General features: G+C 43.6%; 1 protein-coding gene across 1 annotated transcript in view; it reads right to left on the reverse strand.

Annotated features, from left to right (window-relative positions):
• NRXN3 (neurexin 3) overlaps positions 1–25,290 on the reverse strand; it is a 1,831,517-nt gene that overhangs the window by 1,157,316 nt on the left and 648,911 nt on the right. The window contains 1 exon segment of the mRNA XM_038743538.1: positions 1,760–1,963. Within this exon segment, the coding sequence (XP_038599466.1) occupies positions 1,760–1,963 (204 nt within the window).

A 25,290-nucleotide genomic window follows, 5' to 3' on the forward strand; every position in this document is an offset into this window, starting at 1 on the left:
AACAACTCTGACACTGTGCTGTGGTCATTTAGGCTGTGAGTGGGTCCTGAACATTTGACAAAACCCTTTCTAATGTGCTGCATCCTTGATCATCCACTCACCTGGGCTCCATGCCCCGGAGGGTACATGACAGGAAAGGATGAGAGAGTGCAGATCTCTAGCACTACAATCCTTTCATGCAGTTTCTCAGTGCTGGTCTTGAGACCAATATCCATCTGTTGCTCTCAACAGAAGGCTACATCAGTTCTTGCCTCTGGTAATTCTGGATCAAAACACTAGCCCAAAGCTGAGAAAGCTTTTGCTTATTTATTTTCATAATACAGCACAGCCAATCCAGGCAGACTACTGGAGGCCTCCAGTTTTCCCGACAAGGATCACTGGGAGAGGGGATATAGCTTGAGGATTTCTTCAAGGACGTTTCTCTCTCCCACCCAAAGTGATCAATCTTGGTGAATGGGACACTGGGAGAGTATGGAAAGGAAGGGGTCCATTATGGGTGAATTAAGCAAAGCCCAACAAAGGCAGCACTGTCATAGGTAAGCACAGCTGATATGACAGAATCTTCTCAGCCTGCTAATACAGGGATGACAATATAAATGCTGTTGATCCACAGGGAGATCCAATAAGTCAGAGAGAAGGAATGCAGGAATAGTGGACATCCAAATGATGAAAGGGGGAAATGGGTATCATTGGAGCACCAAACTTTCCTCATTGGAATGATTATTATGACAAGCAAAGGTAATGAATCTTCCCTTGGATTGATTAACCTTGGTCTTTTCAAGGCCTCTAATCTTTCTGAAGGTAAAATGATGTTTAACAGTGGTCATATTTGGATGAGAGTTTCAGGTAAATACCCAGAGAAGGTAGTGGCACTGTACTTTCTTATATCCATGCAGACCTCTGAACACCACCAGGTACACATCTCCAGAGACTGTGAAAGACCATCTGCCCTTCTTACTCAGGTAAGAAAGTGGCTACTAGAGAATCTCACTCCACATTCAGAAGCAATGTCTGGGGGTAGGGTGGGCAAACTAGAAATCATTTTGTGGCTATTGTTAGGGAGCAATCTGGCCAAAAAATTTGCTCCTTCCTTAGGAAGTAATGCTTTAGTAACTATCTCCCAGGAGAGAAACTCTATAAACCCACAACTAACAGCATCATTATTGTAGTAGCGCAAACCCCAATTATGTGGTATACTAAATAATTTACCATGAGAAATTTAGAAGGGAGTTCATGGCTCTGGGAAAGGTGAAAATCTAATATCACTATCTATCTGAAGTTTGCTAGTTTCCCATTTCCTTATTTCCATCTGCCATTTTGCCCCCACCCTGTACTTCCTGCTTTGACTAGCTTTCAGTTGGATTGTTTTGAGCAGCAATCAAGAGAGTTGGTGTAATGAGGATGTGATTGATCAAAAGATGGACCAAAGTAGCATGTCTTACACAAAGCTAACCAGTTCCAAAAAACCAGAAAGGAAACTTAAAAAATAAAGATTTTAGTTTCCAAAGAACAGAAAAAAAATTAAAGAAATCACCACCGTCCATAACCAGAAATTGACATCAAAACTCCATGCAGCAACACAGGAGAGTTTGTTTTGCTTTCTTTTTTTTTCCTTGGGCTTGTTAACAAAACTTCAGTAGCTAGCTTTCAAAAATAAAAATAACTAATCTTATCCAATCAAACCAACAGAAAATACAAAGAAAATTAAATAAAAAGGACACAAGCCCAAACCAAGAACAGGGGGTTCTTCATACAATACCTAGGTTAACCATGAGCTTGACCCGTCCTCCATCCAACTCCAGACGCAAGGTGTCAGCCGAGTCTCGTGAGGTGGTGGCAACCAGCAGGCCGTAGGCACGTTGAGACATGAAGCGGAAGGAAACGTCCTCGGCCTCTGTGTGCATGACCATGGGCATGATGATCTTCATGTACATGCTTCCATCGTAGCTCAGAATGGATGCCTCTGGCAAGGAGAGAGGAAGTAAGAAATGAGAAGAGTGGTAGAAGCTACCAATAAATCTTATTTACTTATCTCATTCATTGTGCACTTACGGTGTGCAGAGCACTGAACTAAGCTCTTGGGAGAGTACAATACCAAAGGGTTGATAGTCACGTTCCCTGCCCACGAGTTTACAGTCTAGGGTGAGAGACAGACCAGTGGTACCAATATGGTTCCAATACCTGGCCCAAAGCAGGATACAAAAAGTGAAATGAGTTAATCAACTGATCAATAGTATTTATCCATCCTCTGACACCACCTTACCTACTTACTATACCTCAATCTCATCTCTCTCACCACCAAACCCTTGCTCATTTGTCCTGTTTCATATCATGAGAAGGATGTAGCATGGCAAACTGATAGAGCATGGGCCTGGAAGTCAGGAGGTCATCGGTTCTAATCTCAGCTCTGCCACTTGCCTGCCATGTGACCTTAGGAATATCACTTCACTTCTCTTTGCCTCACTTACCTCATCTGTAAAATGGGGATTGAGACTGTGAGGCCTACGTAGGACAGGGACTGTGTCCAGCTCAATTTGCCTGTATCCATCCCAGTGCTTAGTACAGTGCCTGGCACATAGTAAGTGCTCAGGAAATACCATCATTATTATTATTATTATTATTGTATCTGTCAGACCACAGTTCTCCTTATCTTCATATCTACTAAAATCATAACCCCTCAATGACGCTTTCCCTGACTTATCTTTAATTTCCCCATCCTATTCTCCCTCTCATCTGCATCACCTATGTATGTGGGTCTGCATCCCCTGAGCACTATGATAATCACCTCACCCCACTTCACTTACATATATATTTGTAGATCCCATTTCCCTTCTCTGTAATTTATTTTATTGTCTAGATATTAAGTTCCTTGCGGGCCAGGATGGGGTTTTCCAACTCTTCTCCCATAAGAGCACAACACAGTGCTCTGCACACAACAAACCCCATTGATTGTTTAGCCTGTGCAGGGATCTGCAGTAAAATGCAGCTACTATGCCAGTTTGCTAGAGGGAGAACTGGAAGGAGTCAGCCCATGTTCGGGACTTCCCTAGAGATCTGTGACCCCAGAGCATGTGCCACATCTCAATTTTGATTAAACCACCAACCTAGGCCCCGTTGAAGAATTCCTTTCATTCCCAGAAATCTGGTTTGGCAGTGAAGGTGCCTGGAGTCCTTATCATTCTGGTATTTATTGAAAGCTTACTTTGTGCTGGCACCATAGAACACCCAAAGAGGCAAGGCTAACATGGTAGAGATCTTTGTTCCTCTAGCTTGCCATCTCCTCAGAACTCATCATCAACATCAACTGTATTTATTGAGCGCTTACTGTGTGCAGAGCACTGTACTAAGCGCTTGGGAAGTACAAGTTGGCAACATATAGAGACAGTCCCTACCCAACAGTGGGCTCACAGTCTAAAAGGGGGAGACAGAGAACAAAACCAAACATACTACCAAAATAAAATAGGATAGATATGTACAAGTAAAATAAATAGAGTAACAAATATGTACAAACATATACATATATACAGGTGCAGTGGGGAAGGGAAGGAGGTAAGATGGGGGGGATGGAGAGGGGGACGAGGGGGAGAGGAAGGAAGGGGCTCAGTCTGGGAAGGCCTCCTGGAGTAGGTGACCTCTCAGTAGGGCCTTGAAGGGAGGAAGAGAGCTAGCTTGGCGGATGGGCAGAGGGAGGGCATTCCAAGCCCAGGGGATGGAACTCACACCTGGAATTGTCAATACCTGAGCTGGTGTGCTAGACAGGACTGAGAGGAGGTCACAAGCTTCCTTAGCTAAGAACTTAACTTCCTCATGGGGAGGGAATTGTCTGTAGGGAGGAAACTTGGACTGGAGATCATTTTAGGGGGTAAGACCAAAAACCTGTTAGGCATGGGAAGCCTTTGATTGGGGCTGAAATATACTCTGGTTGATTACAGCCCTAGAGACTGATAGTTTATTTGGCCACCATTAAATAGTGAAGTTTGAATTATTTTTTCCTAGCTGCATTATCCTGAACAAGATCAACCTGACGCTCATCTGACAGCTTTCTGACCACTCACCCAGCTTTAGGGGAGTCTTTCTGTTTATTCATGAGAACCTAAAGACTGCCATTAGTGGGTCAGACCACTGGACCATGCAGCTTAGTATACCACTTGAACAAATGGCAGTGGAACTCTTAGAGAAACAGTGCAATAACTGCCCTCCAATGGACCTTCCTTCTTTAAGGTTGGGTAGTTTAAGTCAATCCTGTTCCCTTATGTTACTGCCAAGTTCCCATGACAGTTTGGCCTGATTATCTGGTATCTATGCAGCGTGGCTCAGTGGAAAGAGCACGGGCTTTGGAGTCAGAGTTCATGGGTTCAAATCCCGGCTCCGCCAATTGCCAGCTGTCTGACTTTGGGCAAGTCACTTCACTTCTCTGTGCCTCAGTTCCCTCATCTGTAAAATAGGGGTTAAGACTGTGAGCCCCCCGTGGGACAACCTGATCACCTTGTAACCTCCCCAGTGCTTAGAACAGTGCTTTGCACATTGTAAGTGCTTAATAAATGCCATTATTATTATTATTATTATTATTATTCTCTGTACCTCAGTTACCTCATCTGTAAAATGGGGATTAAAACTGTGAGCTCCCCATGGGACAACCTGATCACCTTGTAACCTCCCCAGTGCTTAGAACAGTGCTTTGCACATAGTAAGCACTTAAATACCATTATTATTATTATTATTATTATTATTATTATTCCAGTGCTTAGTACATAATAAGCACTTAAAAACGTTATTATTATTATTTTCTCAACACAAAAAAATACCAATGTTTCACTGAAAAGCAAAGTCAGTAAAGTCTACCCCTATTCCCAAAACCAATATGACCAAAACCCCAACCATTTCCAGGACAAAGCCCAGCAGCCAGTAATAGCCCTATACCACAAATTCAAGCTGGAAAAAAAAATCCCTACTGTTTCTCTGAACCCACAAGGATAGTTCAGAGTAAGAGTGCAATTATTGAAGTGGGTCAAGGGCATAGAAGCTAGCAAAAATTACTTGAAAAAGAGCCAGAATATTCTCAGGACCACAGGTGGTGAGACTTCAGCTTTACACCTGAGACAGCATCACCTCTTTGTGCCTTGTTTGACTGAAACAACACTATTTTCTGAACAATCACTTTCTCCTATCCCCAGTCACCTGCAAAGAGTCACAAGTTGGAAGAATGACCTGGTATGACTCTACCTTGCTTCAAAGCCTACAAATAAATATCACAGTGAAATGTGCACACAACAGAATACCACAATGCCCAATATGGAACAATTCAGGGAAGACACATCTTTTATTGATTGAGAATGGTGAGGACTGATTTCCTGGACTTCAAAGAAGCTCCCTTATGCAAGTGTTCCAATGCTGGCTCAGACACTTGTCTGCTATGTGACCTTGGGCAAGTCACTTAACTTCTCTTCTCTGTTCCTCAGTTACCTCATCTGTAAAATGGGGATTAAGACTGTGAGCCCCATGTGGGAAATGGACTGTGTCCAAACTGATTATCTTGTTTGTGTTTACCCCAGCACTTAATACAGTGCCTGGCCCATAGTAAACACATAACAATTACCATAAAATATAAAAATAAAGCAAAATAAATTTGGCCATTAGTTACTGCACAGTGTTAACAAGGGATTGTTTGGCTACAAGTAACTCTTTGTGTTAAATCAGTCCTGGTTTGTTTTAGGGTGTAGTGGATAGAGTAGAGGATAGGCCTGGGAGTCAGAAGGTCATGGTTTCTAATCCAGCTCCACAATTTATCTGCTATGTGACCTTGGGCAAGTCACTTCACTTCTCTGTGCCTCAGTTACCTCGTCTGTAAAATGGGGATTGAGATTGTGAGCCGCACATTGGGCAGGGACTGTGCCCAACCCAATTTGTATCCAGCCCAGCAGTTAGTGCAGTGCCTGGCACATAGTAAGTGCTTAACAAATGGCACAATTATTATTATTACTGACATTGCCCAGTGTCTCTTCAAGATATTGTGGTCGCCTTTCTGGAAGTATCTAGAGTTTCTTATTTCTATAAACCTGCTTTGATATGACCATGAAGTCATTTGCAGATATATCGTCCTTCTCTGGGGACACTGCATCCATCTATTGGGGTGGTTTGGATTCTACTTTGCCAAGCACTGCCATCATTATTTGGAAAATTTTGAAATGTATCAAGCTGCAATCATTTGAGCATTATTCTGCTACCCACAGCAGGATGTATATATATGTATATATTTATAAAACACTTATATCCACATACGGACACAAGCTCCTTTTAGAGGGAATTGTATTGGAAATTTCAGTCAACCATGAAATGACTCTCTTGATATATTCAATTCAGATGTGTTCTGCATTGACTGGTTGCTTATGGCTCTATGTGTGTTTCTGTGGAATGTCAATATGTGTATGCTAAGAAGAAGCAATTCTGTTACTGGGTGCAGAGGAAGTGCTGAAAATGCAGGGGGCCTCCTTCATAGAATAGGTTGTCAGTGAGATTTTGGTGTAGGGCATAGATTCAGAGGGGGGTTGGCCCAAGAGAGGGAGCTGTTGATTGGTTAGCATTGGTGTTTGGCTAAAAGGAGAGTTGGGGCAAACAAAAATGGTAGAGGAGATACTGATCATCTCGTAATCTGAAATGTTTTTAATATAAAAGGAACCTTGCACTGATGCGACTGGCAGAATTCAGAGGTGAGATAAAATAACAGGAAAGATACTCTGATTCTGATAATTGTCTAGAAACACACACTGACAGGATCTGATTCTCCAATCAATGTCTTTCAGTGGTGTTTACTGAGTACTTACTGTGTGCACAGCACCGTACTAAGCACTTGGGAGAGTACAATACAACAGAGTTGGTAGATATGTTCCCTGGCCCCATGGAGCTAACAGTCTAGAGGGGAGCTTACACCCTACATTTCTAGTGGGAATCTGGAGGGCTTCAGGGGAAGATATAAGAATCTACTGCCATCTGATTACCCACATCCTAATCTCTCTTCCCCCAATCAGCAAACGAATACTTGTGGTAATATTAAGCATTTACTATGTGCCAAGCACTGTGCCAGGGTAGACTCAAGATAATCAGGTCAGACACAGGCCCTGTCCTTCATGGGGCCCACAGTCTAAGGGATGGGGATAAATAAGTATTTAATCCACAATTTATAGGAATCTGAGGCCCAGAGAAGTTAAGTGTCTTGCCCAAGGTCGCACAGCAGACAAGTGAAAGGCCTGGGATTAGCATCTAGGTTCCCTGTCCTTACTCTTTCAACTAAATTATGCCCTGCCTCCCCCTAGTCTTTTTTGCTTCATTTTCCTGCACCGTTGTCCAAGTTCCAAGAGGACTGGCATTCACTCAATGATCAATGAACGGTATTTATTTCATGGTATTTGTTAAGCACTTACTGTGTGTCAAGTACTGTCCTAAGCACTGGAGTAGATACAAGATAATTAGGTTGGCCACAGTCCTTGTCCCACATGGGGCTCACCATCTCAGTTGGAGGGAGAACAGGTATTTAATCCCCATTTTACAATTGGGGAAACAGACATAGAGAAGTTAAATTACTTGCCCAAGATCACACAACAAGCCATTGGCAGAACTGGGATTAAAATCCTGGTCCTCTGACTCCCAGGTCTGTGCTCTTTTGGTCTTTTCACTAGGCCATGGTGATTGCTTACTGTGTGCAGCACTCTGTACTAAGAACTTGGGAAAATACAAGAGTTGGTAGAATGATCCCCGTGGCCCCCACCACAGGATTTAGGCTCATATCTTTAAAAACTCAGAGGCTATCCCTATTTGTAATTTCTTCTAGTGTCTTTCTCTCCAAGACAGAGAGTTAACTCCTTGAGGGCGGTGATCTTAGCTACCAACTGTACTGTTCTAGCCTAAACGTTCAGTATAGTGCTCTGCACCCAATAAAGGCTCAATAAGTAGCAATCAAAGGTATTAATTATTGTGGGAGGGAGAGTGTCTACCAACTCTGTTATATTGTACTCTCCCAAATGCTTAGTACAGTGCTCTGCACACAGTAAGTGCTCAATAAATAAGATTGAGTGCTGTGTGGTGAGCACTATACTAAGCTCTTGGGAAGCACATTACAAGCAATTTGGTAGAGCTGATCCCTACCCACAAGGAGTGTACAATCTGATTGACTGGATAAGGGAGAAGAGGATGTTTCTGAAAGAATCCCTATAAACAGGAGAAAGCGGATATAGTGAACATGAGTGAAGAGAGAAAATCAGAGGAAAAAAATAAAATAAATAATAATGATGGCATTTGTTAAGCACTTACTATGTGGAAAGCACTGTTCTAAACACTGGGGAGGATACAAGGTGATCAGGTTGTACCACATGGGGCTCACAATCTTAATCCCCATTTTACAGATGAGGTAACTGAGGCACAGAGAAGTTAAGTGATTTGCCCAAATTCACACAGCAGGCATGTAGCAGAGCCAGGATTAGAACCCATCAATCAATCAATCGCATTTATTGAGCACTTACTGTGTGCAGAGCACTGTACTTCACCCATGACCTCTGACTCCCAAGCCTGGGCTCTTTCACTGAGAGGAAGAACAGAAGAGCAAAGATTTTGAACCCCAGCTCCCTAAATGCTCTTTTGAGGCTAGACAAAGCACATACAATCAGACCCTAGGACTAGAGATCCAATATCGAGTTTCCAAACACAGAATGCTAAATCAAATCAAACTGGGTGAGGCTGCTCACTGGATGCTCAGGGCAGACTACCTGAGGGTATGCTTCAGGGCAACATTACTGTGGTCAGCACTATCACTGATCAGGTGGGTCGTGAGTTTAATGTGGCTTCATTTAAGGAATGGCTGGAGTGCAGCAGATGTTGCTTACATCCTCTACTTCCTCTGGTAGATGATGTTGGGGATGATAATGATGATGAAGGAAAGCCAGAGAGAGAAAAGCAGAGAGTCCCCAAGGGAGGGCGGATCATGCCATGCTCAACTGAAACTGGTAGGATAGGGCTCTGGGCTAAGGCACACACAACCATACATATTTACACATTCACCACTTTATGGAAGCCCCCTGGGACAGTGGTGATGCATAAACAACTGCGTATGGGCCAAGATCAGCCACACTTAGCGCTTAATTTAAGCACAACTAAGAATTTAGTACAGTGCTCTGTACATAGTAAGTGCTCAATAAATACGATTGAATGAAGGAATGAATTAGCAGTGACCCAGTCAGTCAATCGTATTTATTGAGCGCTTACTGTGTGCAGAGCACTTTACTAAGCGCTTGGGAGAGTACAATATAACATTCCCTGCCCAAAACGAGCTTGAAAGGTAGAGGGGAAGGCAGTCATTAATATAAATAAATTACAGGTATGTGCAAAAGTGCTGTGAAGCTGGGAAGGGGGACAAATAAAGGGAGCAAGTCAGGGTGACACAGAAGGGAGTGGGAGAAGAGGAAAGGAGGGCTTAGTCAGGGAAGGCCTCCTGGAGGAGATATACGTTCAATATGGCTTTGAAGGCAGGGAGAGTAACTGTCAGATTTGAGAGCTGGCCTCGGAGTCAGAGGGCCTGGGTTCTAATCCTGATTCTGCCACTTAGAGAAGCAGCATGGCTCAGTGGAAAGAGCCCGGGCTTTGGAGTCAGAGGTCATGGGTTCAAATCCCGGCTCTGCCACTTGTCAAGCTGCGTGACTTTGGGCAAGTCACTTCACTTCTCTGGGCCTCAGTTCCTTCATCTGTGAAATGGGGATGAAGACTGAGCCCCCCATGGGGCAACCTGATCACCTTGTAACCTCCCCAGCGCTTAGAACAGTGCTTTGCACATAGTACACACTTAATAAATGCCATCATTATTATATTATTATTATTACTTTCCTGCTGTGTGATCTAGGGGCAAGTAATTTAACTTATCTGATCCTCAGTTTCCTCATCTGAAAATGGGGATGCACTGTCTATTCTCCCTTGCCCTTATACTCTGAGCCCCATGAGGAACAAGGACTGTGTGTGGCCTGAGTATCTTGTATCTATACCAGTGTTAGGAATATCAATTATCAGTGGTATTCATGGCCTAGTGGCAAGAGCACAGACTTGGTAGTCAGACGATGTGGGTTCTAACCCCAGCTCTGTCACTTGTCTGCTGTGTGACCATGGGCAAATCACTATACTTCTCTGTGCCTCACTTACCTCATCTGTAAAATGGGGATTAAGACTGTGAGCCCTGCATTGCAGAACCTGAGTACCTTATATTTACCCCAGAGTTTAGAACAGTGCTAGGCACATAATAAGTGCTTAACAAATACTATAATTATTATTATTATTGAGCACTTATTGATCAGATCACTATACTAAGCACTTGGGAGAATACAACACAATAGGATTGGTAGATGTGATCCCTGCCCACAAGGAGCCTATAATCTAGAGGGGGAGACAGACAGTCCAATAAATTACAGGTAGGGGAAATGACAGAGTAAAAGGTTATCCACATAAGTGCCATGGGGCTGAGTGTCGGGGGGAGTATCAAAGTGCTTAGTGGATACATATCCAAGTGCATAGGAGATACAGAAGGGTGGGCAAATAGAGGAAATGAGGACTTCTTAGAGGAGATGTCATTTTAATAAGGCTTTGAATATATGGAGAGTGATGATCTTTCGGATATGAAGGGGAAGGAGGTTCTAGGCCAGAGAGAGGATACGGGCAAGGAATAAGCAGCAAGACAGAAGACATGGAGACACAGTCAGTGTGTTGATTTTAGAGGAGTGAAGTGTGTGGGCTGGGTTGTAGTAGGAGATCAGAGAGGTAAGAAAGGTGGGGGAGAGCCAATTAAGACTCAATCATCATATTTATTGAGCACTTACAGTGTGCAGATCACTGTACTAAGCACTTGGGAGAGTACAATATAACAGAGTTGGTAGCCACATTCCATGACCAAAACAAGCTCACAGTCTAGAGGGCTAAAGCCAATAGTAAGGAATTTCTGTTTGACACAGAGATGGATGGGTAATATTGGAGGTTTTGAGGAGTGGGAAGACATGGACAAAAGTTTTGCTTAATAAATGCTATAATTACTATGAAATACTATGGTTTTTGTAGGTGGGAGAGAGGGGAAGGGGATGGGGGTCATGGGGCCTGACTCATGTGGAGATCCTGAGACCAGTCAAGAAGAGAACAAGGTAGAAGGCACAATTGCTTTGCTCCTTTTTCTTATTCCTGGAGTGAATTGACATCTACACCCAATTTGGATCCAGATTCTCTCATACACAGCCTTGTGAAAACTAGCAGACTGCCTTGATGGAAGACAAACTCTCCTGCTACAATGACTGCCTGAGGTTTCTTTCCTGAGATTCAAGAAGTATGGAGAACAACAGCAGCCAGAACAGTGTCCCCATTCCATTCCTACCAATGGGTAGAATAATAATTGTGGTTTAAGTGCTCACTATGTGCCAAGCCATATATTAAACATAGGCAAGATACATGACAGGCAGATCAGACACAGTGTCTGTACCACATGGGACTCTCAGTCTAAGGGGGAGGGAGAACATTTATCTTATTACCATATCACAGAGATTTTTAACTGACTTGCCCAATGCCACCCAGCAGAAAAGTAGCATGGACTAGAACCTAAGTTTCCTGACTCCTATGCTAGGCTTGCACTTCTCCCACTAGGTCACTCTGGATAAACAGGAAAAATGGGCACAGAAATTTTTTTTTTAAACAAATCCAAGGCATATTGTCTCACAAGTCTAATGCCATGGGGAAGGGATGATCACCTCATAACTGTTTGACCTGGATGGTGCTAGACCTGGCTTAGCCCAGGATTTTGACCTAATCTGAGAGCGTCCAATAAGGGCCAAAGCATTTCATTCATTCATTTAATCGTATTTATTGAGCACTAACCTTGTGCAGAGCACTGTACTAAGTGCTTGGAAAGTACAATTTGGCAACATATAGACAGTCCCTGCCCAACAACGGGCTCATAGTCTAGAGATGGGTGCTTTGTGGTCTGTTTTGCTCTTTGAAGCCTGTGGATTTCCATTCCCCATCAACTAAAAATTATCATCCCCTTTCCAGCCCCAGGGCTTAAAATCAATAATTGGGGGTCTCTTTCTCTCTCTCTTCTCCCTTTTTCTCTCTATCATCCCTAAAGTTCATTTCCACCTTAATTCACACATTCCTCATCCTTCTTGGGGTAGAATGATTAACATGATTAATTGTTGTGACATTTAATATCTACATTTGGCCCTGATTGCTTGTTTATTGACTTGGGAAGACAAAATTGTTGAATCAATTTTTGTTGTCTCCCATCACAAGGTTAATATCTTCCCTCTCCCAATCTTGCTGTCTGGCCCCTGAGGAAAAGTTCTACATGTTCTCTGACATTTAAAAAAACAAACAAAAAAAAAACCCCAAAGTGAGTAATCTGAGCCTATCGGACCATGTTGAGGCACCTGAGATGATAACGAAGGGCAATATATAATCCTTGTATTACTTAGGCATGCAATTGATTGGGTAAAGACAAGAAGGCGAGTAACACTGGGAAAGAATTAGGAACTGAAGATACCACTTGACATATAAATGAGGTCCCATTTTCTTTCTTTGTGTGATATTTAAGAGCTTACTATACGTCACGCATTGTACTAAGCAATGGAATAGATACAATATAAACAGATTGGACACAGTCCCTGTCCCACATGGAGATCACAGCCTCTGGGGCTGGGAGAACTCCTTTGCTCAGATGTCTTTGGCTGGCCTGTCTTTTGTGTCACCTCAGATCTGAGATGATCAATCAATCAATCAATCAATCAATCAATCGTATTTATTGAGCGCTTACTATGTGCAGAGCACTGTACTAAGCGCTTGGGAAGTACAAATTGGCAACACATAGAGACAGTCCCTACCCAACAGTGGGCTCACAGTCTAAAAGGGGGAGACAGAGAACAAAACCAAACATACCAACAAAATAAAATAAATAGGATAGATATGTACAAGTAAAATAAATAAATAAATAAATAGAGTAATAAATATGTAGAACCATATATACATATATACAGGTGCTGTGGGGAAGGGAAGGAGGTAAGATGGGGGGGATGGAGAGGGGGACGAGGGGGAGAGGAAGGAAGGGGCTCAGTCTGGGAAGGCCTCCTGGAGGAGGTGAGCTCTCAGCAGGGCCTTGAAGGGAGGAAGAGAGCTAGCTTGGCGGATGGGCAGAGGGAGGGCATTCCAGGCCCAGGGGATGACGTGGGCCGGGGGTCGATGGCGGGACAGGCGAGAACGAGGTACGGTGAGGAGATTAGCGGTGGAGGAGCGGAGGGTGCGGGCTGGGCAGTAGAAGGAGAGAAGGGAGGTGAGGTAGGAGGGGGCGAGGTGATGGACAGCCTTGAAGCCCAGGGTGAGGAGTTTCTGCCTGATGCGCAGATTGATTGGTAGCCATTGGAGGTTTTTGAGGAGGGGAGTAATATGCCCAGAGCGTTTCTGGACAAAGATAATCCGGGCAGCAGCATGAAGTATGGATTGAAGTGGAGAGAGACACGAGGATGGGAGATCAGAGAGAAGGCTGGTGCAGTAGTCCAGACGGGATAGGATGAGAGCTTGAATGAGCAGGGTAGCAGTTTGGATGGAGAGGAAAGGGCGGATCTTGGCAATGTTGCGGAGCTGAGACTGGCAGGTTTTGGTGACAGCTTGGATGTGAGGGGTGAATGAGAGAGCGGAGTCGAGGATGACACCAAGGTTGCGGGCTTGTGAGACGGGAAGGATGGTACTTCCGTCAACAGAGATGGGAAAGTCAGGGAGAGGACAAGGTTTGGGAGGGAAGACAAGGAGTTCAGTCTTCGACATGTTGAGCTTTAGGTGGCGGGCAGACATCCAGGTGGAGATGTCCTGAAGGCAGGAGGAGATGCGAGCCTGGAGAGATGGGGAGAGAGCAGGGGCAGAGATGTAGATCTGGGTGTCATCAGCGTAGAGATGATAGTTGAAGCCGTGGGAGCGAATGAGGTCACCAAGGGAGTGCGTGTAGATTGAGAACAGAAGGGGACCAAGCACTGAACCTTGGGGAACCCCCACAGTAAGAGGATGGGAGGGGGAGGAGCAGCCTGCAAAAGAGACTGAGAAAGGACGACCGGAGAGATAAGAGGAGAACCAGGAGAGGACGGAGTCTGTGAAGCCAAGGTCAGATAGCATGTTGAGGAGAAGGGGGTGGTCCACAGTGTCAAAGGCAGCTGAGAGGTCGAGGAGGATTAGGACAGAGTATGAGCCGTTGGATTTGGCAAGCAGGAGGTCATTGGTGACCTTTGAGATGATGAGACCCAAGAGTTGCCTGTCACAACATCTCCCACTCATTCAATCATTTATATCTACTGAGATCTTACTATGTGCAGAGTACTGTACTAAGCATTGGGGAGAGTACAATATAACAATAAACAGACACATTCCCTTCCCACATGAGATTACAGTCTGGAGTTGGGGGGTGAGGACAGACATTAATATAAATAAATTATAGATATGCGCATAAGTGCTTTGAGGCTGGAAGGAGGATGAAGAAAGGGAGAAAGTCAGGGCAATTCAGACCAGAGTGGGAGAAGAGGAAAGGGGGGCTTAGTCAGGGAAGGCCTCTTGGAGGAGATGTGCTTTCAATATGGCTTTGAATGAGGGGAGAGTAATTGGCTGTTGGATTTGAGGAGAGAGGGTGATCCAGGCCAAAGGAAGGACGTGAGAGAGGGACCAGTGGTGAGATACATGAGATCAAGGCACAGTGAGATGGTTAGCATTAGAGATAGCTTCTAATTCTCACCCCAGTTCTGAGGGGAAAACATTCTCTCTGACCCTGAAGGCACACATATTGAGTTTCAGCTTTGGCATTGTCTTTTTTTTATGGTATTTGTTAAGCACTTACTATGTGCCAAGCACTGTTCTAAGAGCTGGGATATAAACAAGGTAATCAGGTTAGACACAGTCCCTGTCCCACATGGGGTTCATAGTCTTAATCCCCATTTTACAGATTAGGTACCTGAGGCACAGAGAAGTTAAGTGACTTGCCTAGGTCACACAGCAGACAAGTGGCAGAGCCAGGATTAGAACCCAGGTCCTTCTGACTCCTGGACCCAAACTCTAGCCACCACTTTACTGTTACTCTTGTCTCCCTCTCTAAACTGTAAACTGTTGTGGGCAAGGGAACATGTCTACCAACTCCGTTGCATTGTACTCTCCCAGGCACTTAGTACAGTGCTTTGCACATAGTAAGTGCTCAGTAAATAAAATGTATTGATTTAAGCTCTAAGGCCCATGAAGAGAATAGGGGTGAATGATATTGAAACAATGCTGTGGAAGAGAAATGAGTAAGGAGCAAAGGAGAAAAATCTCTTTCTCTAATCAAGAATGTCACACAAGTTACATTTCTCTCTCTAATCAAGAATGTTACAAAAAGGTCTTCATCAGGACATCCAGATCGCCCCCTGAAATGTTCATCAGAGAAAGAACATTGCTTCCCTTGTAGGTAATAAACCCCCGCTTTCCAGGAAATCCCAAACTCAGAACTTGAGACCTGGGAGGCAAGGTGAGAGGAAAGGGAGGAACCAGCAGGAGAGGAGATCATCACCAATGTGCTATTGTGAACAAATGCCAGAAATCTGGGAAAGTCGATATGCTATTATGAGCAATGAGCTTCCTGATCTGGGGCTTTGCCAGATCTAATTTTAAATTTAGTGTATAAAGCAATGATTCTACATGACACCCCACTAGCTCTGCAGGGAGGTAGAAATAGAGATCAAAAACCTGGGAACATATCTCTTGGGGGTTTCTTGCACCTATGCATGTCTCCCTCTGCCTCTGCTATGGACTTGCTACCATCAGTGACTTAATCTTGTTCTTACAGATTTAAAGCAGGCAGACTATTTCCCCTCTCATGCAAAGCTGACATTCAACCTACAGATTTCCTGGAGAAAGGGTGCCAAAGTCTAAATCTGTGCTTTGCATCACTCAAGGCAACAGAACTTGAAATTCCAAGCAGTTTAAATTATAACCAGGGCTAATGTTGGTTTGGTCACAGAAGCCCTGTTCTTGGCTTTACTCCTCCTTGTTTTGAGCTAGGACAGAGATGAGCTAAACAATGATAGTCCCAATCAAACAACCAATGGTATTTACTGAGCACTTACTATGTGCAGAGCACTGTATTTGGGAGAGTACAACAGAATTAGCAAACATTTTCCCTGCCCATAAGGAGCTTATGGTCTAGAGGGGAAACAGATATTAATATGAAAAAGTAAATTATTATATAAATGAATATATTATAACTATGAATATATAACTATAATATATATAATATAACTGAATGGTATGTACATAAATGCTGTGGGGTTGGGGCGAATATCAAGTGTCCAAAGGTCACAGAGTCTCCAGAGTAAGGGAGGCAAATGAGTATGGTCCTGGGGTCTGAATGAGAGAGGTAAATCCCAAAGAACAGTATTGATTTCAGTGTGCCTTAAGAAAAAAGAAGGAAGATGAAATACATCTTTGCCATTGATTTCTTTTGCAAACATTCAAATGTGTGACACCATTATAAACATGTCTTTGCAAATAATAATATAACAAAAATGATTATGGTGTTTGTTTTTTGCTTATTATGTGCCAAACACTGAACTGAACCCTGAGGTAGAAAACATGATAATCAGATTGGACACAGTCCCCATCCCACATGGTGCTCATAGTCTAAGAGGGATGGAGAATAGGTATTTTATCCCCATTTTACAGATGAAGGAACTAAGGCCCAGAGAAGTTAAGTGACTTTTTCAAGGTCACAAAATGAGCAAGAAGCAGAGTTGAGATTAGAACCCAGGTCCATGCTCTTTCCACTGGGCTAACAGCTGCTGATAATTCTTTATGAGGGTAGGCAGAACCGTATAGGCCAAGCAGTGACCTGAATTCTTGGCTATGGATCACACAGGGGAGTGAGACTAGGCAATCTGTTTCTACATAAGAACCCTGACTTTGAGCCTCATGAACTGAGAGTTACAAATGCTCCACTGGAGCTGATCTGTACCTGATTACAGCCTACAGTGACAGCACAAGCGATGAGTTGTCATCACATTCCTCCAGGCTGCCTCATAGTGCATCTTCAAATGTTTTGTTTTTTCCATCCATTCTTTGCACAACTACTCCACTTCAAGTCATCACCAAAAGCACACTGGGAGTTCTATTGCCTTCCACTGTCATCAAGACCCTACCCAACTGATCCACTTTATCGAGATCATGACTGAGAAATAAACTCATTAAAATCCCCAAAATTAACCATCTGATAATCATAGTCAAAACTCTCCACCTCTCTGCCACTGCTCAAGACTTTCCTCCTGCTTGGAACAGCCTCTCTGCTCAGCTTCACCAAAACACACACCCCACTCCTTCAAAGTCCTTCTACAATGTCACCTAGCTGTGTCCATGGAGTTGCTATGGGTCGGAAACCACTCAACAGCATAAAACAAGTCAATCTCATCAGGCACCTAAGCACTCACATTTATTCACATTTATTAGCTATTCATTAATTTACTTGCTTCTGTTGAATATATGTATCTTTTAGCCATTCAGCATTGTGCAACTGGTTATCTTTCCCATTAGACACACATTTCTTGGGGACAATACAGGTTACTCAAACTGATGATTGATTCCTTTGTGTATGTGTGTTTGTCTTCTACCCTTCTTGACTAGCATCTTCAACTGTACACTCTGAAATGGCTCCTACCCTTAACACACTTTAATGCACCCCTGTCTCTCCTAGGCACACTCTCACCCACACTGCATCTTCCAGCTATCACCCAATCTCCCTCCTACCATTCATGTCAAAACTCCTCAAATGGGTCATTTTTGCATGCTGCCTCCACTTCCACTCCATCTCCCTCCATAATCTAGGTTTACAGATGAGGATGCTGAGGCCCAGAGAAGTGAAGTGACTTGCCCAAGATTACACAGCAGACCAATGGCGGAGCCAGGATTAGAACACAGGTCCTCTGACTCCCAAGCCTGTGCTCTTTCCACTTGGCCAGGCTGCTGCTCTGGACTACTGCATCGACCTTCTGACAGGCCTCCTAGTCTCCAACCCCTCCCCTCTCCTGTCTGTAAACTCATTTTTCTAAAATATTGTTTTGCAAACATCCTCCACTCCTCAAAAATCTCTCCAATCCTCTCCACAAAGAGCAGAGATTCCTGACCATCAGTTTTAAGGCATTCAATCAGCTCTTTCCCCACTACTTATACTGGCTCCTCTCCCATTACGACCCAGCTCAAACCCTTTCCTCCTTTCAAATCAACTTCTTGCCTCATTCTTGTCTCTCTCTGTCAGACCTCTTCCTCATGCCCTCCCTTCTGCCTGGAATTCCCTTCCACTTTGGATCTGGCAGATCACTGCTCTCGATATCTTCAAAGCCTTTCTGAAATTACATTTCCTCCAGGAGGCCTTCCCCAATGAATCTCTCATCTCTCTCCCCTACTGTCCCTGCTACTGCCATTCCAGGACTTCCATGTCCCCTAAGCATATGGATATTCAATTGTCCCCACTGCAAGAAGCACCTCTGTACTTACTTTGAAACTCTGTTGCTACCATCTGCATTTGTTTCACTGACTGTCTCCCAGACCTCATTTTAATCTCCTTAAGGGCAGGGGCAAGTCTTAGTTTGTCTACTGTACTCTTGCAAGTGCTTAGGAGAGTGCACTGCACAGAATAACATACTAACAATTAATGGAAGCAGAGCAGCCTAGTGGAAATACAATGGGTCTGGAAGCCATTGGACCTCAGTTCTAATCCTGTTCTGCCAATTGCTTGCTGAATGTCCTTGGGCAAGCCACTCAACTTCTCTGTGCCTCAGTTTCCTCAATTGTAAAATGGGGATTAAATACCTGTTCTCCCTCTTACTTAGACTGTGAGCCCAATGCAGGACAGAGACTGTGTCCTACCCCAGCACTTAGAATGGTGTTTGATACATAGTAAATGCCTACCAAATATCACGAAACAACATACAAAAAAAATTACTATTGGTTAGCTTCACTGATTGATGGTGGAGGGGATGATAATGATGGACAAAATCTGATACAAGCTTGCCAAATGGAAAATGTTGCTACTGAAAGAATTAACAAATAGATCCTACTGTTCCAGTTACAAATAAGGGAGAGTGCTACTAAATTAAGGCACAAATGTTTCTTAATGGGGCTCCCTTCAAAGGAAAGCCTAAATATCTTTTATAGGCCTGGAAAAGCAATGAAAAATTATACTACCAGCCCACAGCTAAGGAGATTATAAATCCACAGAGAACAAGTTATCTGGCATCTTTGCCACACTTAAGGCCTTTAATACTTCATGAGAGGCACAGCAGCCTTGGCAGTGTGTGGTTTACACTGTGAAACAGAGGAGGTTACACTCCCATGAATAGCACATGAGGTGGTGGGCAAAAGAGGCCAGCTTCTCTATACATCTTGAACATTCTACCAGCCAAGTACTCTGTATTCACCATCTCCCTGAACACAAAATGAAAGGGTAAGTATCTAGGTCTTCCAAAGAGTTTCTAAATAAGCAGCAGAAGAAATGGGAATTCTTAAAATAGTCCCATGTTCAGGCCATGTCAAAACTCAAATCAGGTGTTTTGGGTCTGTGGTGTTTGGAATGTGCTTACCATGTGCAAAGCACTGGGGTAAACACAGTACAAGGAGATCAGATAGAATCCCCATCTCACATGGGGTTCACAGTTTAAACGGGATGGAGAACATGCTCTTAATTCTCGTGATACTGGTGAGCAAAGTGAAGCACAGAGAAGTTAAGTGACTTGCTCAAGGACACACAGCAGGCAAGTGGCAGAGCAGGGATTAAGACCCAGGTCTCCTGACTCCCAGTCCTGCACTCTTTCCACTAGCCCAACTTTTTAATGTTCCCAACTTTCCTTTTCCTCTTCCCTTTGATCTCCCAAATTTGAGTAAGTCCAACATACTTCAAATCCTGAAGATGTCTGTATCTGAGGTTGAAAACCCTAAATGATCGAGATAAGCTTTTAACAAGGGCCCAGATCACTTTCACTGTTTCTTCACTGGCAAACTCCACCATGAGTTCCCAAAACAGTCTTGAGTCTCTCCAGCCAGAGGTGAGAGGGGAGAAGGTGTAATTAAAATTTTCCAATAAAAGACAAATCTTATAGGGAAACATGATTAAAAGAAAATCCAAATCAGTAATGAAATGCAAATGCTAATATTATATAATTAGGGCTTTCCTCTCCGAACTCCTGGCTTCGGAGTCCCAACTGACAAGTGGGGCCGGGGAAATATTTGAAGACAGAGAAAACTGTAACGGGTAAATGTTATTGCTAGCCCTGGGAGGCGAGGATCTCAAAGCTAATACCGACTTGCCCGAGTTTGGCAAGAGCTCGGGGGAGCCAAGCGTAGCATGTGGATTGCTCAAGCCCAGTCCAAATGTCATTGTAACATTTGCAGAGCTGTATGTAACTGCTTAAGGAGAAGTCTATGGTGAAAAGGTCAAGGATGGAAAAGTTGTTTGTGGAGCCGAGGAACGTCTCGAGAAAGGCCCAGCTGTTCAACTGAAGAATTTGCTTTCGTTTTCCGTTTCGGGCTGGGTCCGCCTACATTGTTTATCACATAAGCTGCCGCCCAGATCTACAAGCCAAGATGGTAAAACTCTCAAAATGCCTTAGCCTGGACTGGTGTACTACAGAGTCAGAACTGCAATCTGGTTTAGTGAAGAAGCAGCCTGGTTTAGTTGAAAGAGCCTGTGCTTGGGAGTCAGAGGTCATGGATTCTAAACCCTCCTCCACCACTTATCAGCTGTGTGAACTTGGGCAAGTCACATCACTTCTCCGTGCCTCAGTTCCCTCATCTGTAAAATGGAGATTAAGATTGTGAGCCCCAGATGGGGCAACCTGATTAACCTTGTACCTACCCTCAGTGCTTACAACATTGCTTGGCACATAGTAAGCACTTCACAAATACCATCATTAGTATTATTATTATTTCAGAGTACTAAACCATGTCATCCACTGTTCAATGTTTTATTATACTTTGCCCTTCATTTCCTGGTTGACCCTGGAAGGTCAGTGCACATGGAAGAGGGTGAGAGAGACTGAGTTGTGTCACACAAACTATGGCAGTTAAAAACAGCATATAGAATGCAAAATAGCTTTAAACTCGGTTGCTTACCCCTATACAATTATAATAATCATAATAATAATTGTGGTATTTCATTCAATTATATTTATTGAGCACTTACTGTGTGCAGAGCACTGTACTAAGCGCTTAGCACTATACTAAGCACTTGTGTACTGTATGCCAGGCACTTTACTAAGCGCTGGGGTAGATACAAGCAAATCAGGGTCGACAGTGTCCCTGTCTCACATGGGACAATCTTTACAATCTTTAATCCTCATCTTAAAGAAGAGGTAACTAAGGCACAGAGAAGTTAAGTGACTTGCCCAAGTCACCCAGCAGAAAAGTGGTGGAGCCAGGATTAGAACCCAGATCTTTCTGACTCCCAGGCCTGTACAATATCCACCAGGCCAAGCTGTTTCCTTATATGTAATTTATTTGTAGTCTCTGTCTCCCAGACTAGGTTGTAAACTCCTCAAATTGAGGAATCATAGCTACTAATTTTATTGAACTCTCCCAAGTGCTTAGTACAGTGTTAGTCATGGAGTTTGTTAATGGGTTGGAGATAGGTGGGATTTGGTGAACTCTTTTCAAGATAATAGATAATACTGTAGTAATGACCAGTGGTCTAATGCTATTGTATTCTCCGAAGCACTTAGTACAGTGCTTGGCTCAAAGCAAGCACTCGAAAAATACTCTTGACTGATAGTGTCATCCAGACAGTAGCCATGATAAACGGCATATGGCAGATGGAGGAGAACCATGGAATATTAGCGCCTGTTTAGAAAAAAAAAAACAAAAACAATTGAACAGTGAGATATATACCTACATGTATGTGGATGTATAGCTTCAGAGAAACTTGGAAAGGTATTTTCAGATGAAAACTGCTATGTAGGTGTGAAATACTGTATTGGGAAGAATTCGCTTCCAAATTTGCTTCCATCAGAGTCATCCTATTCAAATCTGGCTTTGAGATGAATTAGCAGTTCAGTTTCCACAGTTACAGAATAGGAGGTAGAGTAAAAAACAGGGAAAGAAATGAAGAAGCAACCACCAGAGAGGTAGGAGGAGAACCAGGAGAGGACCGTGTCAGAGAAACACATTTTGGATAGTATTTCCAAGAGAAGGAGATGGCCCACAACATCAAAGGAAGTTGAACAGTCAAGAAATATTTAGATAAAAAATGCTTTATTCTTTATGATATTTGTTAAGTGCTTACTACATGTCAAATGCTGTCTAGGTAGGTACAAGTTAATTTGGCCAGACACAGTCCCCATCCCGCATGGGGCTTACAGATTTGGAGAGGAGGGGGTAATAAGGTGACCTCGGAGAGACAGTTTCCATGGAGTAGATATGGGGGAAGGCAGATTGTGGGGTGGAGAGGAGGAGAGAGAGAAGGAAGAGAAAAGAAGGAGGAGGGCAAGGAGGGATACAGGAGGAATAGGAAGAGGGGAGAATTAGGAGGAAGTTGAGGAAGAGGAAAAGGGGGAGAGGAGAAACAGGAGGAAAAAGAAAAAGAGAAGGAGGAAGAGGAGAAGCAAATGAAGGAAAGGAGGAGGAGAAAGCCGAAAAGGAGAAGAAACTGGATCTTCTATATAATTCAGAAACTTTAAGTCACAAGACATCTACCTAAACTTCGCAACAAAACAGGAAGGAAATTAAATTGAAGTCCTCGACAAGCCTGCACTCCAAATTCACTGGGCCCCTTTTCTCGAAGATGCTCTAAAAGTGGAAGGTGACATGAGAAGTCATCAAATCCAAGTCTCCCTCGGTGGTACTTATTCCCCCTGGGACAACAGGCTGGATTCCCCAGCCCTGCTCCATCTATCCATTTCCCATTGAACATGTAGGTTTCCTTATTATGGTTGTCCTTACTCTCTTTAATACACTGTTAAAAAGTGAAATGCCAAAGTGGAAAAAGCATGAAGCTGATCTTACTCTCCCTCTAGCCTGGAAGCTCATTTGGGCAGGGGATGTGTCTGTTATATTACTTTATTGTATTTTCCCAAGAGCTTAGTACAGTGCTCTGCACACAGCAAGCACTCAATAAATACGATTGACTGACTACTGCAAGTTGTATATCATGAAGTAAATCAATTTGTATTTCAAGTAAAAGAGGGGTTGGGGTGTCTGGGCTCAAGATGCCAATTGACTGCCATCAAGGGAGTGTGCACAGTTATATACCATCCGTACCCCATTGTGGGAAAGAATGGAGAATGTGCATTTGGGGCTGGGATGGTGAGGTGCCTGTGGGGCAAGAAGACAATGAGCTGGGCCAGGATGGATTGTGCTAGTCCTTGCCACTGGTGGGTTTGGCCTAGGCAATTCTCATCCACAAGTTCAGATGGGACAGCCAGCTTCTCCAGCAACAGAAGTAGCAACAGCAGATACCTTGGCCAGGGCTGGCCCCCTCAGGATCCTCTCCTCCTCAACCCAAGCCAGGTTTTCGACACAACGTGGATAATTTCTGAAGTAAATTGATTTATTTCATGATATGCATGCTGGTACACAGCGTGATCAAGGCATCACCATGAGGGAGCATCTTCTTCAAGCATGAAGGACAATTTCCTTTAGTCCCTATTGGTTCCCCAAAACCAATTATTCTGAGGCTGACTTTCCTATTTCTGTAGACAATGTCACCATCCTTGTCTCGCAAGCCTGCAAACGTGGCATTATCCTTGGCTCATTTCTTTTACCCAACCCATGCCCTCAGTCTGTCACCAAATCCTGCTGGTTCTCCCTTCACAACACCTCTAGAATTAGCACTTTCCTCTCCATCCAAACTGCTACCATGCTGGCCCACACACTTGCCTATTCCTGCCTCTCCTACTGCACCAACCTCCTCACTAACCTCCCTGCCTCCAGGTTCTCCCCTTTCCAGTCCATACTTCACTCTGTTAACCAGATAATGTTTTGAAAATACTATTCTGCAGGCATTTCCCCACTCCTCAAATGTCTGAAATGGTTGTCCATCAATTTCTGCAACAAACAGAAAAACCTTTCCATCAGCTTTAAGGTACTCAACCAGTTCTCTCATTCTTAGCTATCCTTGCTCCTCTCCAACTACAGCCCAAACCACATCTTAAGAAGCACCGTAGCTCACTGGAAAGAGCACGGGCTTTGGAGTCAGAGGTCATGGGTTCAAATCTCGGCTCTGCCACTTGTCAGCTGTGTCACTTCGGGCAAATCATTTAACTTCTCTGTGCCTCCGTTACCTCATCTGTAAAATGGGGATTAAGATTGTGAGCCCTCTTGGGACAACCTGATCACCTTGTAACCTCTCCAGCGCTTACAGCAGTGCTTTGCACATAGTAAGCGCTCAATAAATGCCATCATTATTATTATCCTTCAATCTTCTATCAGCTTACTCATGTGATCTCTCATCTCTCTCACTGTCGACTCCTTGCTCGTATCATCCTTCCTGCCTGAATTCTCTCCTCCTTCATATCTGACAGACCACCACTAGTCCCGTCTTCAAATCCCTAGTAAAATTGTATCTATCAATCTTGTTCATTGAGCATGTACTGTGTGCAAAGCACTGTACTAAGTGCTTGGAAGAGTACAATATAACAATACAACAGACATTTCCTGCCACAATGAGTATATCTCCTCCAGGAAGCCTTCCCTGACCAATCTCTTATCTTTCCACTTCATTCTCTCTCCTTTCGGGATCACCCATGTGCTTGGAACAGTACCCGCCTAAGCACTAAGTACTTTGATGCTGCACCCCACAGAACTTATGCACATATGTTTATATTCTTTGCTTTCCCCTCTCTGTAGTTTATCTTAATGTCTGTCTTCCCTGTTAGACTGTTAGCTCCTTGAGAGCAGGAATCATGTCTACCAACAGTATTGTATGCTCCTAAGTCCTTAGTATAGTTCTCTGCACAAAATAAACAATCTGTGAATACCACTGACAGGTGGATTATATAGATGTGCAGAAAGAAACATAAATAATTGTAAAGAATAGGAAAACTACTTGAAGAGAGGAGTAGCTTAGAATATTTCTGGGTGTACTAAGATCTCTCTAAGCCCTTCTCATCTGAATCTAGATCTCACATCTGCTCTTGCCTCCAAGACATCTCCACTTGGATGTTCTGCTTGCATTTCATACTGAATATATCTAATAATAACAATACGTGTAAAGAGCTTACTACTGTGAAGCATTGCACTAGGCAC

This window comes from Tachyglossus aculeatus, chromosome 1 (assembly GCF_015852505.1).
Source record: "Tachyglossus aculeatus isolate mTacAcu1 chromosome 1, mTacAcu1.pri, whole genome shotgun sequence".
Lineage (NCBI taxonomy): Eukaryota > Metazoa > Chordata > Mammalia > Monotremata > Tachyglossidae > Tachyglossus > Tachyglossus aculeatus.